Here is a 15,055-nt window from a genome sequence, read left to right as displayed (position 1 = left end):
CTTTATTTCGTAGCATAGACATAGCCAAAGTGTTGGTAATGCTGTTAGATAATAGTGACCTCCTGTGGTCCAGCAAATTCTCTTGTTCAGCAGCAGTCAAGTCCCAAGGGTGCCAGACTACAGAGGTTCAACTTGTACCCTATTTAAGTGTATTAATGTCTATCCAAGTATACACACCAACCAACTACCTTTCATAACAAGCTGACCAGGCTGTGGTTTAAGCACATTAAATTATTAAACCATCATAAATAATCTGGTATGACAGAGGGAGAGGTTTTTTTTTCCCTTAGTGAAGCCCGATAATTAACTTTTTTCTGGGCACAAATGATACATTTTTGAAAACTACAGATAATGCTGAACATCTGTTTTAAAGTTCTGAACTCCATTTAAAATTAGCAGAGAAATGTGTTTTGGGGTGAGGGATACAGTTCAGTGAATTTGTTTTTAAATGCTGTAGCATTCTTTAGTACATTGAAAAGAAAGAATCCACAATAAGAAAAAAAAAACATTATGGTGAAAGAGTAGATTTTCCATTGTTACCGAAACAAACAATTAATGAGATCAGAATACACTCTTTATTTGAAGATGAGTAAAGAATATTTTTAAAAAAAAATAAGAGTACATTTTAGATACTTGGAATGCAAAGTATATTGATAGAGACAATCAAAGAAAGATCTCTGCTTCTCCAAAGCTCAGAACAAGTCAAACCAGGTTATTTCACTGTTTTTAAACTTACAATAAACAGATATCTGGATTCATTATAAATTAAAGATTTAAAATGACAAAGCTGTACAGATGAGAGATCTGGTTCACTGTAGCGTGAGCACCGCATTTTGTGAAACTGTACAAGAGAAGCATCATTTTTCCCAGTATGTAGAACTTCAGAGACCTGTTACTCTGAGCCCTCTGTACAAGTGAAATTGGGGATGTATGGTGAGTTCTCCACTTGCACAGAAAACCTATTAGTCTTGAAGTCTCAGTGTGCAGACAAGAAGAGACATTTTGCATTACATTTTTAGAAAGTCAAAGAGTTGTTCCTTACTGAAAACATTAGAACATAAGAACATAAGAATGGCCATACTGGGTCAGACCAAAGGTCCATCGAGCCCAGCATCCCATCTGCCGACGGTGGCCAATGCCAGGTGCCCCAGAGAAGGAGAACAGAAGACAATGATCAAGTGATTTATCTCCTGCCATCCATCTCCTGCCCTTGTTCTGAAGGCTAGGGCACCATACTTTATCCCTGGCTAATAGCCATTTATGGACCTAACCTGCAAAAATTTATCAAGCTCTTTTTTAAACCCTAATAGAGTCCTGGCCTTCACAGCCTCCTCGGGCAAGGAGTTCCACAGGTTAACTGTGCGCTGTGTGAAGAAAAATTTCCTTTTATTAGTTTTGAACCTACTACCCATCAATTTCATTTGGTGTCCCCTAGTTCTTGTATTATGGGAAAAGGTAAATAATTTTTCTATATTCACTTTCTCCACACCATTCATGATTTTATATACCTCTATCATATCGCCCCTCAATTGCCTCTTTTCCAAACTGAAAAGTCCCAGTCTCTCTAGCCTCTCCCCATATGGGACCCGTTCCAAACCCCTAATCATCTTAGTCGCCCTTTTCTGAACCTTTTCTAATGCCAATATATCTTTTTTGAAGTGAGGAGACCACATCTGCACGCAGTACTCAAGATGTGGGCGTACCATAGTTTTATATAGGGGAAGTATGATATCTTTTGTCTTATTATCGATCCCTTTTTTAATAATTCCTAACATCCTATTTGCCTTACTAACTGCCACTGCACACTGTGTGGATGTCTTCAGAGAACTATCCACTATAACTCCAAGATCCCTTTCCTGATCTGTCGTAGCTAAATTTGACCGCATCATGTAGTACGTGTAATTTGGGTTATTTTTTCCAACATGCATTACCTGACACTTACCCACATTAAATTTCATTTGCCATTTTGCTGCCCAATCACTCAGTTTGCTGAGATCTTTTTGTAGTTCTTCACAATCCCTTTTGGTTTTGACTGTCCTGAACAACTTGGTGTCATCTGCAAACTTTGCCACCTCACTGCTTACCTCATTTTCTAGATCATTGATGAACAAGTTGAACAGGATCGGTCCCAGGACTGACCCCTGGGGAACACCACTAGTTACCCTCCTCCATTGTGAAAATTTACCATTTATTCCCACCCTTTGTTTTCTGTCTTTTAACCAATTCCCGATCCATGAAAGGATCTTTCCTCCTATCCTATGACCACCTAATTTACATAAAAGCCTTTGGTGTGGGACCGTGTCAAAGGCTTTCTGGAAATCTAGGTATATTATGTCCACTGGGTGCCCCTTGTCCGCATGTTTATTAACCCCTTCAAAGAATTCTAATAGATTAGTTAGACATGACTTCCCTCTGCAGAAACCATGCTGACTTTTGCCCAACAATTCGTGCTCTTCTACGTGCCTTGCAATTTTATTCTTTACTAGTGTTTCTACTAATTTGCCTGGTACTGATGTTAAACTTATCGGTCTATAATTGCCAGGGTCTCCTCTAGAGCCTTTTTTAAATATTGGCGTTATATTGGCCGTCTTCCAGTCATTTGGTACCAAAGTGGATTTAAAGGATAGGTTACAAACCACTGTTAATAACGCCACAATTTCACATTTGAGTTCTTTCAGAACCCTTGGGTGAATGCCATCTGGTCCTGGAGACTTGTTACTATTCAGCTTATCAATTAACTCCAAAACCTCCTCTAATGTCACTTCAATCTGAGTGAGTTCCTCAGATTTGTCACCTGAAAAGGCTGGCTCAGATTTAGGAACCTCTGTAACATCCTCAGCCGTGAAGACTGAAGCAAAGAAATCATTTAATCGCTCCGCAATGGCACTGTCTTCCTTGATCGCTCCTTTTATATCTTTATCGTCCAAGGGCCCCACTGCTTTTTTAGCGGGCTTCCTGCTTCTAATGTATTTAAAAAACATTTTACTATCGTTTTTTGAATTTTTGGCTAGCTGTTCCTCAAAATCTTTTTTGGCTTTTCTTATTACATTATGACACTTAATTTGGGAGTGTTTATGTTCCTTTCTATTTTCCTCAATAAAATATATTAAGATGCTCAGTAAATAGCAAAATACCTCAATTTATAAAGAAATACTAATTTTTAAAACATACCCACCAGATTTCGTAATAAGTAACTGCTAAGTCCGTGGCTCTAAGAACAGCAAGATAAAACCAAATACTGTAAAAATTTCAGGCTATATATAGTGAAGAAATTAGCCTAAGGAACCAGAGCTCTAAATAAATGATAGGTGAGGTGTGACCAAGAAGTGTGATGTTCAGTGTTGCAATATGCCCTTAAAGACTGATACTGTCACTTGCCCTGGTCATTTTAAATTGGGTCTCTTACTCCTGTTGGAATGTGGAAGCACAGAAAGAAAAAGCCAAGGAGTATACAAGTAGACTGTCGATTAGAAATGCAGCCAATACATGATCTTAAAAATATACACAACTTTATTTTTAAAGTAATATGAACTTTATTTCATCATCACTTGAGATAAAGAGGATAAAAATAAATAGAACAAGAGGCTTTACGTGACTTACAGAGGAAGGTATATATCTAGGCAGAACTGGCTGTCAAAGTGACAAATTGTCTTGGAGTTTTTTGAACCATTTGTGTTCAAATTCTGCAGCTGATGCAGTTACCAAGGATGTCAGTGCTAAAGGGCCTACACATTTTATCTCTCCCTGAACATCCTCTTTTAGTTTTTCTGGAATGAGATCCTCTCCCATAATCTGCAGGTGAAATAAAAAGGGGGAAGGAGGAAAAAAAAAAAGGAAGAAAAATTATCAGCAAGGAAAATAATAAATTCCACAGTAATTAAACACACACTTACCTCTAGGAATATTAATACAACTGAAGTAAAATTTCCAACCTATGGTCAAACGGGTCCCCTACGGCGCTGTGCAACAAGAACGGGACAATATAGATTCATGTATCATAGTGGCAAAACCCCTCTCGTTTGGCCTGGCTTTGCACTGATGTTGGCTTTTGGCTAACAGGCTGAAAGTGATAAACCTCATAGTTAACTATAAATTCAACACCTGGTTGTAGTGGCAAAATTTTGATTTCTCCCGGAGGTGTGGGGATTATACCAAGAAATGTGCACAGGAATCTTTTCAATTTCCAGATTTCCTTGTAACATTTGCATAATACTGCCCCCGCAGGTAGAGATGAGCAAAGTGGGGAGATGTTAAATTTTTAAAAGGGGAGGGGGGCACAGCACAATTGGTTTCTCGGTGTCAAGCTAAGGTGACCATCTGTCCTGTTTTTGGTGGAACGGTCCTATATTTGGGACACCAAAAAGGCATCCCTACTAATTTTAGAAAAATGATCAATTGTCCCTTATTCTCCACCGACAGCTGCATCTGCCCTGTCTCTGCAGTTTCCTTGGGGCTCAGGGAAGGTAGGAGGAAGCACTGCAGCTGCCCCATCCTCGTTGCCTCCTTGGGGCTCCTGGGAGCACTAGGGCTGCTGCACCCCAGGGCTCAGGGAGGGTGGACAGCTGCCACCTTGTTCCCAGCTCCCTAGGGCTTGGAGGAGCTGCTCCTCCCCATATATCTCCCTGTCCTGTATTTGGGACAGGGAGATATGGTCACCCCATGTCAAGCTCATGCATCCCACTGAAACTGCTGAAATGTAATTGTTTTTATGTATGTGTATTCACATTTATATACACTGATTATTAAAGGTTTTACATTCTTCCTACTTATTTTCTTACATGTGCCAAAAGAGGTTGGTTTTTTTTCATATGACCATGACTGAAATTTCCATTGGTTTAGATTACTCTAGACAAGTTGGGAGGCCCTGCTAATTGCAGGGGAAAAAGCGGGGCCCGATGTACAAAATTTGTTCACCCCTGCTCTCACGGATGGAATCACTCCTTAAATGTGTCGGCTTGCAATGGACTTGCTTGCTTTTTAGTAGATCATTAAATGAAAAGTATAAATTGTTACTCATGATAGCAAATGGAGAGTCTCTGAGTTCAAATTGTGTAGATGCCTGTGTGTCTTGAGCACAAAGCCACAAATTCCATCTTTCGGAGGGCATGTTAATAATATCTCTATTACCTAAGACATGGAATATTATTCCCACTCTTATGGAATCACCTAAAACTAGTACAGAACCTAGTGTGCAGAACAACAACATAAAAAGTAATATTGTTAAAATAATTATTGCAAGGAAGATTCAGTTTAGCTTTCTGAAAAACAAGAAATTGGAGTGCTTAAAGCAGCACCACATGTTCTCAGTTTGCCTCACATTTACAATTCTCTCCCCTGTGTACATTCTTCTGAAAAAGAAACCTGTGTCCTAATAAAAGAAATAATAATCAGGTAAGAAGAGAATAGTCCAAAACAATACGCACCACTTAAAAGTACCTACAAATGTTAAGGCGGAAGAGTTGGTGCTTACATAATGCCAACCAGAATATTTCCATTAGGAAAATCTCAATATCGCACGGTGTCTATGAACTCTTATGCCATAATGAAGTTGGTCACTCACCTCAGTAATCAATAGCAAGGATTCTTCCTTTAAACCAAAACTATTTACTTTGTCTTCAATTTCCTGCTGAACCTTTAAATTCTTCACCAGAGCAAAGGATGACTGTTGCAATTGTATAATCTGAAGTAAAAGCCTGAAAAAATAGACTCAGTAATAATATATAGCCAATTTAGAGAAGTGCTAACAAAAATATTAAAATGACAACATGAAATCAAGACTTTTTAAAGTACTGCGTGGGTTTTTTTTTAAATCCCAACAGGCATGTTTTTAAATCAGGAAAGCAGAGAAAGAGGAGAAATCTGTACACATCTATGTGGATTATTATGGTCAGCACCATGATATGAAATATACCAGGTTTTGATATCAGATATCTAGATTCAGTGTACATCCTGTGCCCAGTGTCTGATTTCAGATTTTACAAGAAAGCAGAATCTTTTTGTATACAGAGATGACTAGCATTGTAATCAGAAACTTAAATTTTAAGACACAAAGGGTGTGTCTACACTAGGAACTTACTTCCAAGTAGCCAGCAGAGAGTCTACACACATTTTTGCCTTATTTCGAAGTTAACTTTGAAGTAGGGAGCCCAACTTTGAAGTCCTTACTCCATTCGCAGGAATGGAGTAGTGCCCTACTTCGAAGTAGGGTGTGTGTAGATGCTCAGTTTAGAAGCTGCTTATTTTGAAGTTATTTTTTTGGTGTAGACACTTCAGAATAGCATCTTTGGCTATCTCATCCTCAGATGAAAGCTTTCCTAACTATTCATTTCACAGAAAGTGTTGCTAGCCTTGGCACAAAGATTTTATTGCATTTATGGAAAAAAGTTCTTTCACGAACAGAAGTTGGTCAATACATGATATTTCTCTTCATCCACCTTGACATTCTTAAGTGGGGCTTGAAGAAAAAATCCAGCATTTTAGTATACAATTTTATTTGCTGGGGATGAAATTCATAGGAACTTCTCACCGGGCAAGGGCCAGGCACCATTTATCAATCAAGCCCAGAGAAGACTCAGGGCGAATCTACACTTATGGGCCAGTCAACTGTACTGCGGTCGATCTTCCAGAGTTCAATTTTACTGCATGTGTTAAGATGTGGCAAACATTGATCTCTCTGAGCTTGAACATTGACCCTGATACTCCATGCTATCACATGAAGTAAGGGATATCAGTGCGAGCCCAAAGAACCCCGATCTATACAGGGGCAGGAAGTGGATCCTGATAAGTTGATTCAAGCTGCACTAATGGCATAGCTAGAATAGCATAGCTGGGATTGACTTCCTGCCCTTGCATAGACCAGGCCTAAGACTGCAGTGGAACTTCCATTAGGCCTGGTCTACACAAGGGCAGAAAGTCAATCCCAGATTTGCAATTTTAGCTATGCCATTAATGTAGTTAGACTCGACATATCAGGATCAAGTTCCTGTCCCTGTGTAGATCATGGATCTTTGGGCTTGCACTGACATCCCTTACTCCATGCAATAGTGTGGAGTGCCAGGATCAACAGCTGAGCCCAGAGAGATTGATTTTGCCACATCTTAACGTGGCAAAATCAAACTCGGGAAGATCAACCTCACTGGGTAGTAAGTACAGATTCACCCTTAGAGGTAGGCCTTGTGCTGACACTGTGCACATGGATGAATTTCACCCAGGGAGAAATTTAATATGCAGGTATGCGTGTATCTAAAAATATGCTACAACACTATGACAAACTAAGGGGCAAAGAGAGGTAAATGACAGAGTTTACAAATATCTGATAATGAATTCTATACATGAAACAGCATATTTTACCTTGTAGTTTTAATATATGAAATAAGCATTTTATCTCTTGGGTCTAGAAAAGCAAATTTAAAATAGTCATGCTCTCAGAAGAACATAAAATGTTTGATTTTCAAGTTCTTAATCCCTCTCAAGGGATAGTTTATACCTCATGTTCTGAGGTGTACATAAAAATTTTTAAGATAAATCCTTAAAATAGCTCTTAGATAGTCAATAAATAATTTCTGTCCTTGCCTCAAAGAAATCCAAGATTTTTGTAAAAGACTATTTCTAATTAAGCTTGCCAATGATTATGTTTTAGGAGGCAAAGGAAGACGGGGAGAACATAAGCAGTTATGCAATTACGTGTTTTCTTGTCAATGAACTGTGACAAAATTCATTAATTTTTCAACCTCATCCATTATGTAATCATTTTATGAAAGACAATGTTTAGAACACATATCACGACTTTATTAAGGCAGAGAATTTTTAAAAAATGAATGAATTTACATTCCACCCATTCACAAGATCAAATGCTTTTTTGCATTTAACTCAAATTTCACTCAAATCAGACTAGTCAGCTTTATTTTGTTTCTCTTGTAATAACACAATATATGTGTGTAAAAAAAAGCAGTCATGTAGCACTTTAAAGACTAACATAATAATTTATTGTGATCATTTTGTTAGTCTTTTAAGTGCTACATGACTGCTTTATTGTTTTGATAGAACAGACTAACGCAGCTACCTCTCTAGAAATATTTGTGTGTGTGTTTGCAATAACAAGGGAAACATTTAACAAATTCTGATATTAAGGTTTGGGGTAACTACATTTAAAAAAAAAGAAAAGTCCTTGTGGACTAAGGGCAGTTAAGATTTTCCCATTAGTTATATATTCAGTTACCTTGTTCTAACAAAGGAGGCACAAGCCTTTAGCCAAACATCTTTCAAAGCTTCCTGTCCCCAGGACTCAAAGATACCATGCTTCATTTTGTCCAGATTTTTGCATTCTTCTGAGGTATGGAGGGATCCCTTTACTATTTGGCTATCACTAAAAGATACAGAGTTGTCTCTGATTGTTTTTGTAGAAAATGGTGACTTAAATTCTTCTCTCTTGCTGTGTGCTTGGTGACACTGATGGTTAATTTCTTTTCTTAACTGTCTTGGTGAGGCCTGGAAAACTTTATCATTTGAAATACAATCTTTGCATTGAATAGGTTTCATTTCTGAAATTAATGTTGGAGGCAGAGTCTGTAAATAACTCTCATAAGCCTCGGCAAGTAGCTTCCAGTTCCATGGGTTAAAAGGATGTAAGGAAATCAGTTGCTGTAGGCATATGATCTTTTTCTCTACATGTTTCAGGAGACAGTAAATAGTAAACTGCAGGTTGAGGACAGTTGTTAAATGATCTGTGTTAGTTGCTCCATTTCTCTAGAAACAAATTATGACAGATTAAACACAGTAGAATGGACTTAAGTCATCATTATTCAGGATTTTTTTTCAAGTTAACAGTAATACACAAACTCCTCCCTGCTCTCTCATGGCTTTCTTAGGATTTACAAAATTAACTGTCCACATTCTGCTACATATTTTTAAAATAACATGGTCCTGCTATGTGCAATCACCTCTAGCAGATTCAAAGAATGCACTCCCTTAAGCTGTCTCTTATCCCAACCTGACAGTACAGATTAAAACTCACAAACCCGGCACTCTCTTGTCCAGCAACATCTGTCATCAGTCAGGACCACGGACCTTGCAGGACCAGATAATCCCAGAGCTGGGGGGCAGAGGGTCCAGCCAAGTCAGCAGCAGGAGCCCAGGGCAGAGCAGCCACAGCTGGTCTGGCAGCAGGGAGATGAAAGGGGGGCACAACCAGCTGCCAGGGATCCCAAGTCAGGAGCAGCAGCAGCAGGGAGCAGGGCCCAGGCTGGTAAGCTGCAACCCAGGCGGGGGAGTGGCAGCTCAGCAACAGTGCCAGACAGGGAAGCTGCGGGCAGGAGCCCAGGAGCAAGAGCTGAGCTGAGCAAGGGGCAGAACTGACCACCTCTGGTCTGGCAAAATCCCAAGTACAAGACCACTTAGGTCCCCAGGGTGCCGGACCTGAGAGGTTGAACCTGTTTTGTCCTTGAATTTTATCACCACTTATCTTTTTATAGCTTTATACTGCCACTCATCAACATAGTACCTGAGTGCCTGCCACATAAAACAATAGCAAAATATCTACTGAACTTCATGGGGTGTCTGGCACTTCTTTGACAGGATCAGAACTCTGCTTTGGGTAAGATTTTTTTGGGGTCTCTGGGAGGGACTGGTAGGAAGGCTTGGGAGGAAGAAGAGTGTTCAAACTGGGGCACTACTTATGGTGGAAAGGTACAGACTATTCATTTATCCCCTTTCTTAATTGCATTAATTCTGCGCTGCATAGCAAGATGCTATTGCTCTCTGGGATTACCACTAACACTTTCGTGGCAGACTGGTTTTATTTGTAAAGAATAAAATAGATATATAGTAACAACCACTATCAAACATTCTGAGCACTGAGCTCACAAAAGGGTTTTATTTTTATTTTTTACGGGAGAAGGATTTTTTTTTTTTTGCCAGAAAACAGTACATATGTTTAAAAAAAAAAAAAGTGCGATGCAGGGGACAGGGAGGGTAGAAGGACTGAACTAACCAGTTTTTCTGCAATTTCCAGAGCATCTTTGTGCTTTCCTAGGTGAGCTAAACACCGAGCCTGGCCTTCCTGGACATCTCTTCTCATTGCAATGTTACTGGACGGTAACAGCACCAAGCAGCTCGAGTACTCACACAGGGCTTTCTAGTTGGGTGTTTGCAAAAATAAAAGTGAGAGTGAAAAACAACAGGAAATAGGACTAAATACAACTTCAAAAATGTCAAACGTCAACTTGAACGTGCATCATAATTACAGAGGGTAATTAGCAGAATGCATTAAAATGGGAGTCAGCAACCCGTGGCTCTTGAACTGCATGCAGCTCTTTAAGGAGTCACTTGCGACTCCGGATGGTGCTGCCGCTGACTCCTCTTGCTGCTCCCTGCCCTGCTGCTGCTGAAATAATGGAACTAAACTGAATTGGTTTAATGAGCGGCAGGATGGAGGAATCCAGCTGTTAAACCAATTCAAGTTAGTTACGTTATTTAAGTGTGGCAGGGCAGGGAGCTGCCCGTGCTGCAGGTGGGGGCAGTGAGCAGGAGAGCTGGGGTGAGGGGCGACCAAGTCTGCCCATGCTGGAGCCACGCAGCCCTGCTAAGGAGGTGGGGGGAAGGCAGAAGCGCGCGTAGCTGGAGGAGCTCATTGGCCGAGGCAGGTTAATCCTGGGAATGGGGGCGGGGTGGATTTGGGGGCTTAGGTGGGTAAAGCCTTGATATGGGGGGTGGGTTTGGGGCTGAGAGGGGTTAAGCCTGGGGTTGGGTGAGCTAAAGCTTGGGGATAGGGAGGGGGGTTTGGGGGCTGAGTGGGATGAAGCCTGGACAAAGGGGTAACAACTTTCTAACAGGTACAAAAAGTGTATGCACTGTTCTTAAAATAGGGGTGACAAAAAGAACAGTTTGACATTACTTAACAAGGACTGTCTTGTATTCACATGCATTGTGGCTCCTGAAGTATTGATTTTGAAACTGAATTTGAAAAAAACGTCTCTTCTCACTATTTTGATTGAAGACCCCTGTGTTAGAACCACAAAAATACCTGATACTCTTGTTGTCTATATGCCAAATCACCTCTGAATTTTTTGGCTGTTAGAATTTCAATGTCCTCCTCACTGTTTCTTTCCTCGCAAAACCACTGTAAACACAAAGGAAAATATTCAAGTGTATTGTAGAAACTGAAGTTATGATTTTCAAATTCACTATAAAGCGGCTTATAACAAACTACTAGTATCTGGACTGTACACGGTATTTCAGGCTTAAATTACACAGCAGCAGATTTGTGGAGATGTATCACGTACGTAAAGCTACCACTCCAAACTCACTAACAAGTAAGTTCACCGTAACAGGTCAAGATAGTACTTCATTAAATGCAAATACTTATGGTACTAGAAAGATAAAACTGTGAATCAGACACAAAGAATAATTTTACTGTTTCAACAGAAATGTATTCCAGCCCTGTCATACTGCTGACGTATTTTATAGCCTACCTCAAGTTCAATTACTCATTTAATCATTTAAACTCTTATACTCCATGTGGAGCATAGGTCATCTACAAGTCTCCTCTATTTCACTCTGTCTTGGGACAAAACTTTTAGCTGACTCCAGGAGTACCCCAGTTGTTGTCCTTCAGTCTCAGTAGATCTTCTCCACATTGTCCAAGGTCTTCCTCTTTTGCATTTTCCTTATGGGTTCCATTTGAGAGCTTGATGGACTATGCTGGATGATGGTTTTCTGAGAGTGTGGCCTAGCCATCCTCACTTCCTTCTCTTGATTTGAACGTCAAGTGGTTCGTGTCCTGCTCTGTTCTAAAATTCCTCCTTTGTGACAAAGTCTTGCCATTTGATGCGAAGGATGTACCTCAGGCATCTGTTTATGCACGTCTGTAGCTTGTGATTGAAGAGTTTTCAGTACGCCAGGTCTCACATCCATACAAGAGCACACTCTTCACATTGGTGTTGAAGATCCACAGTTCTGTCTTCACAGATATTATTTGTGAATTCCATATGGGATGGAAAGTCTTGAACGCAGCTGCCGCTTTCCCCATCCTGGCACTGTTATCCTGGTTCATAGTTTTATCTTTCTAGTACCATAAATATTTGCATTTGACAAAGTATTATCTTTACCCATTACGGTGAACTTTCTTGTTAGTTAGCTTGGCGGTGGGGCTGGGGAAGAAGGCAGCTTTGCATGTTGCCATTCCCCCTCCTCCAAGGATGGGGAAATGGCAGCACAGGAAACCACTTGCACAGACACTTTCCCTCCATTGCTTCCATTGGTTGGAACTGCAGGTGGGTGCAGCATGAGCAGAGCCTGGGAGCAACAGTGGGGGCAGAGCCTCATGCGCCCTTAGGGAGCTGTGCCACATACGTGCCTCCTCTACTCCCCATGTACCATCCCCTCTTGCCCAGATCCTGCACCCCACCTCATAGTTTTACCCTCCCTCCTATCCACAACCCCCAACCCCTGTCCACTCCTGCACCCCTCTTCCCACCCAGATCCTGCATCTCCATCCCACTTCCTGGGAGCCCTCTACCACACTCTGAATCCCGCATTTTTTGGCATCACCACAAAACCATGGGGGGCTCCCAGAAGAGTTAATCCTGCCTGGAGGGAACCCTTGAACTTCAGTCCTCCTACTCTTCCCCCAGCTACCCCGTGAAGTGCAGGGGCAATGAGTTCCTGTTTTTCTGTTTCTCAGTCACAGACCACATCACTGCCAGTTTCTTTTGCTTCTCACTTCTGTGTGGCCCCTGACTGATTTTTCCGTGGGATCCCCAATCAAAAAAAAAAGTTCTCCATCCCTGCTTTAAGACAGCCTTCAAAGCTAAAACAGACTGCCTGCAGTCAGAACTGATTTTACCTTTTGAACACCATGAAAACCAAAATGTATTATTATTTTTATGACCAGAAGAGCCCCAGCTATGAACTAGGACCCCAGAGTGCCAGCTCCTGTAGGACAGAACAAAAAGCCACATCCCCACAGATTTTACAGTCTAAGAAACAGATACAGTTCTAATGGTCATCGGTGAACACTGCAGGTCCAATTCTACTCTCACTTCGACGACGGCAGCTGTTCTCAAACTGGGGGTTGTGACCCTCAAGGATAGCGACAGTATTATGTGGGGGGTCATGGGCCATCAGTTTCCACTCCCAAAACCTACTTCATTCACCCCCACCACTTATAATAATTAGATGTGTAACCAAGAGAAAGCCATGCTAGTCTATATATTATGAAAACAAAAAGGCGGTAAAGTAGCACTTTAAAGACTAACAAAATAACTTACTAGGTGATGAGCTTTCGTGGGACAGACCCACTTCTTCAGACCATAGCCAGACCAGAACAGACTCAATATTTAAGGCACAGAGAACCAAAATTAGTAATTGAGGTCGAGAAATCAGAACAAAAGTTATCTCCCCCCTCCCCCGCTTCTCTCTGATTTGCTCACCTTGACAATTTTTTTTCTGATTTGTCAACCTTGATAACTATTTTTGATTCTCTGTGCCTTAAATATTGAGCCTGTTCTGGTCTGGCTGTGGTCTGAAGAAGTGGGTCTGTCCCACGAAAGCTCAGCTAATAAATTATTTTGTTAGTCTCTGAAGTGCTACTTGACTGCTTTTTTGTTTTAATAGTTAGATGTGTGTGTGTGTGTAATTCATAACGGAGGATGAAACTCCACCCTCCAACAGTGACTGCAGCCCAGTGCCCCACAGCACTCTGCCTGTGCAGCAAAGGCTCCCCAGCCCCCACCCTGCCCATATATCAGAGCCCCCACAGCCCAGCCCAGCCCCCACCCGCACACTGCCTGTACAGTAGACCCCAAGTAGTGTGGCTGCGCCCCTGCACACGCTTGCCTAACTCAAATTTTGCGCAAGCCGTGGGGGAGCCAGGAGCCGGGCAGCAGCCGGGGTCCCGGCTCCCCTGGTCTTGCGGCTCAGGAAACTAACCAGTGCGCCTCAGTTTCCTCGCTCCCAGAGTTGCGGGGAACCAGTGGGGAACCGGGAATCAGCTGGGGGAAGCTGGGCGGGCAGACAGCAGCTGGGAGAAGCCGGGAAGAAGCCGCAGGGGTACGGCTGCCTAGACCCCCGGTTTCCCCCAGCTGAGTAAGCCGCAGCCACTGCGGCTTGGCTTCTCCCCGGCTTCCCCCAGCCGGGGGCTAGAGCGGGGAGCTGGCGGAGGAGCTGCGCTCCCACCAGCCCGCAGCCAGCCCAGGATTCTGACCCGCGCTTAACTCGTTTTAAGTCAAAATTGCGCATATTGGGGGTTTACTGAATATCAAAGCCCCCCCCCCCCGGGCACGCTGCCCCTACAACACCCGCCAGCCCAGCCCCCACGCCCTCGGTTGTCACGGCCCAGTGGGCAGAGCCAGCCCCGCCTCACCCGGGGCTCGCAGCGCCTGGCGACGTAGGCTGCGCAGCCGCCGGCCGGGCCCCGCTCCCTGCTCGGGGCAAACACCGAGTCCTCGAATTCGAATCCCAGCGTCAGCTCCATCGCCTCGGCCAAAGCGGCCTCCCGGCCACAGTCTCGGCTAGAGCGCCCCCGCCTGTGCCACACGCAGGCGCGGGTAGCGCGCCTCCAAGAAGACCATAGAGACGCCGGAGTGTTTCCCCTAATGGGGCACTGAGCGAAATTCCTTGAGGTCGTGACGAGAAAGTCCCTCCCTGGCTACAGAGAGGCACTGGCTGCGGTAGAGCGCCGCCCGCTGCTGGCGCTAGACACTGCGGAGTCAGGCTGCACGCCGTGGCGCTGGGACGGGGAAAAGGGCCATATCCCGGCGAGAACTGACCAGCGAGATAATCACTACCCGCCCGCACGGTGCTGCAGCTCCCGGCATACACCCTACCTTGCACGGCCCCTGGGGGATCTCATACCCGGAGACTACAACTCCCAGCATGCAGTGCTCTCCATTCTGGGAGCTCTAGGCCTGTCCCTGCTCCACTGCATGCTGGGAGCTGTAGTCTGAGGCTGTGCCAGAGCTGTCTGGGGGCGCTGAATGCCTGTGGGTTTCCATGCAAAGGTCATAGGCAGCGCATGAACGACTGAGAGGCACGTGGGCCTCCCACCACTTTGTCATGT

General features: G+C 43.1%; 1 protein-coding gene across 1 annotated transcript; it reads right to left on the bottom strand.

Moving 5' to 3' along the window:
• Positions 1–3,438: 3,438 nt before the first annotated feature.
• Positions 3,439–14,784, bottom strand: C2H8orf76 (chromosome 2 C8orf76 homolog). Its single transcript, XM_074985624.1, has 6 exons — positions 14,360–14,784; positions 11,021–11,116; positions 9,989–10,132; positions 8,219–8,745; positions 5,561–5,693; positions 3,439–3,792 (listed from the first exon to the last, which is right to left on the bottom strand). Exons 1-6 carry the CDS (start codon positions 14,468–14,470, stop codon positions 3,634–3,636), a joined length of 1,170 nt encoding a protein of 389 aa, XP_074841725.1. The 5' UTR covers positions 14,471–14,784; the 3' UTR covers positions 3,439–3,633.
• Positions 14,785–15,055: the final 271 nt, after the last annotated feature.

The sequence above is a fragment of the Carettochelys insculpta genome, chromosome 2 (genome assembly GCF_033958435.1).
Source record: "Carettochelys insculpta isolate YL-2023 chromosome 2, ASM3395843v1, whole genome shotgun sequence".
NCBI classification, from domain to species: domain Eukaryota; kingdom Metazoa; phylum Chordata; order Testudines; family Carettochelyidae; genus Carettochelys; species Carettochelys insculpta.
This window is presented reverse-complemented; position numbering and strand designations above follow the sequence as displayed.

Excerpts from the sequence above, each read along its gene's own strand:
- C2H8orf76 (XM_074985624.1), bottom strand. The coding sequence starts at position 14,470 with ATGGAGCTGACGCTGGGATTCGAATTCGAGGACTCGGTGTTTGCCCCG. Across the intron at positions 8,746-9,988 it reads TGGAAATTGCAGAAAAACTG|AGAAATGGAGCAACTAACAC; the intron begins GTTAGTTCAGTC and ends ATTTGTTTCTAG. Across the intron at positions 5,694-8,218 it reads GCCTCCTTTGTTAGAACAAG|GCTTTTACTTCAGATTATAC; the intron begins GTAACTGAATAT and ends CTATTTTTTCAG.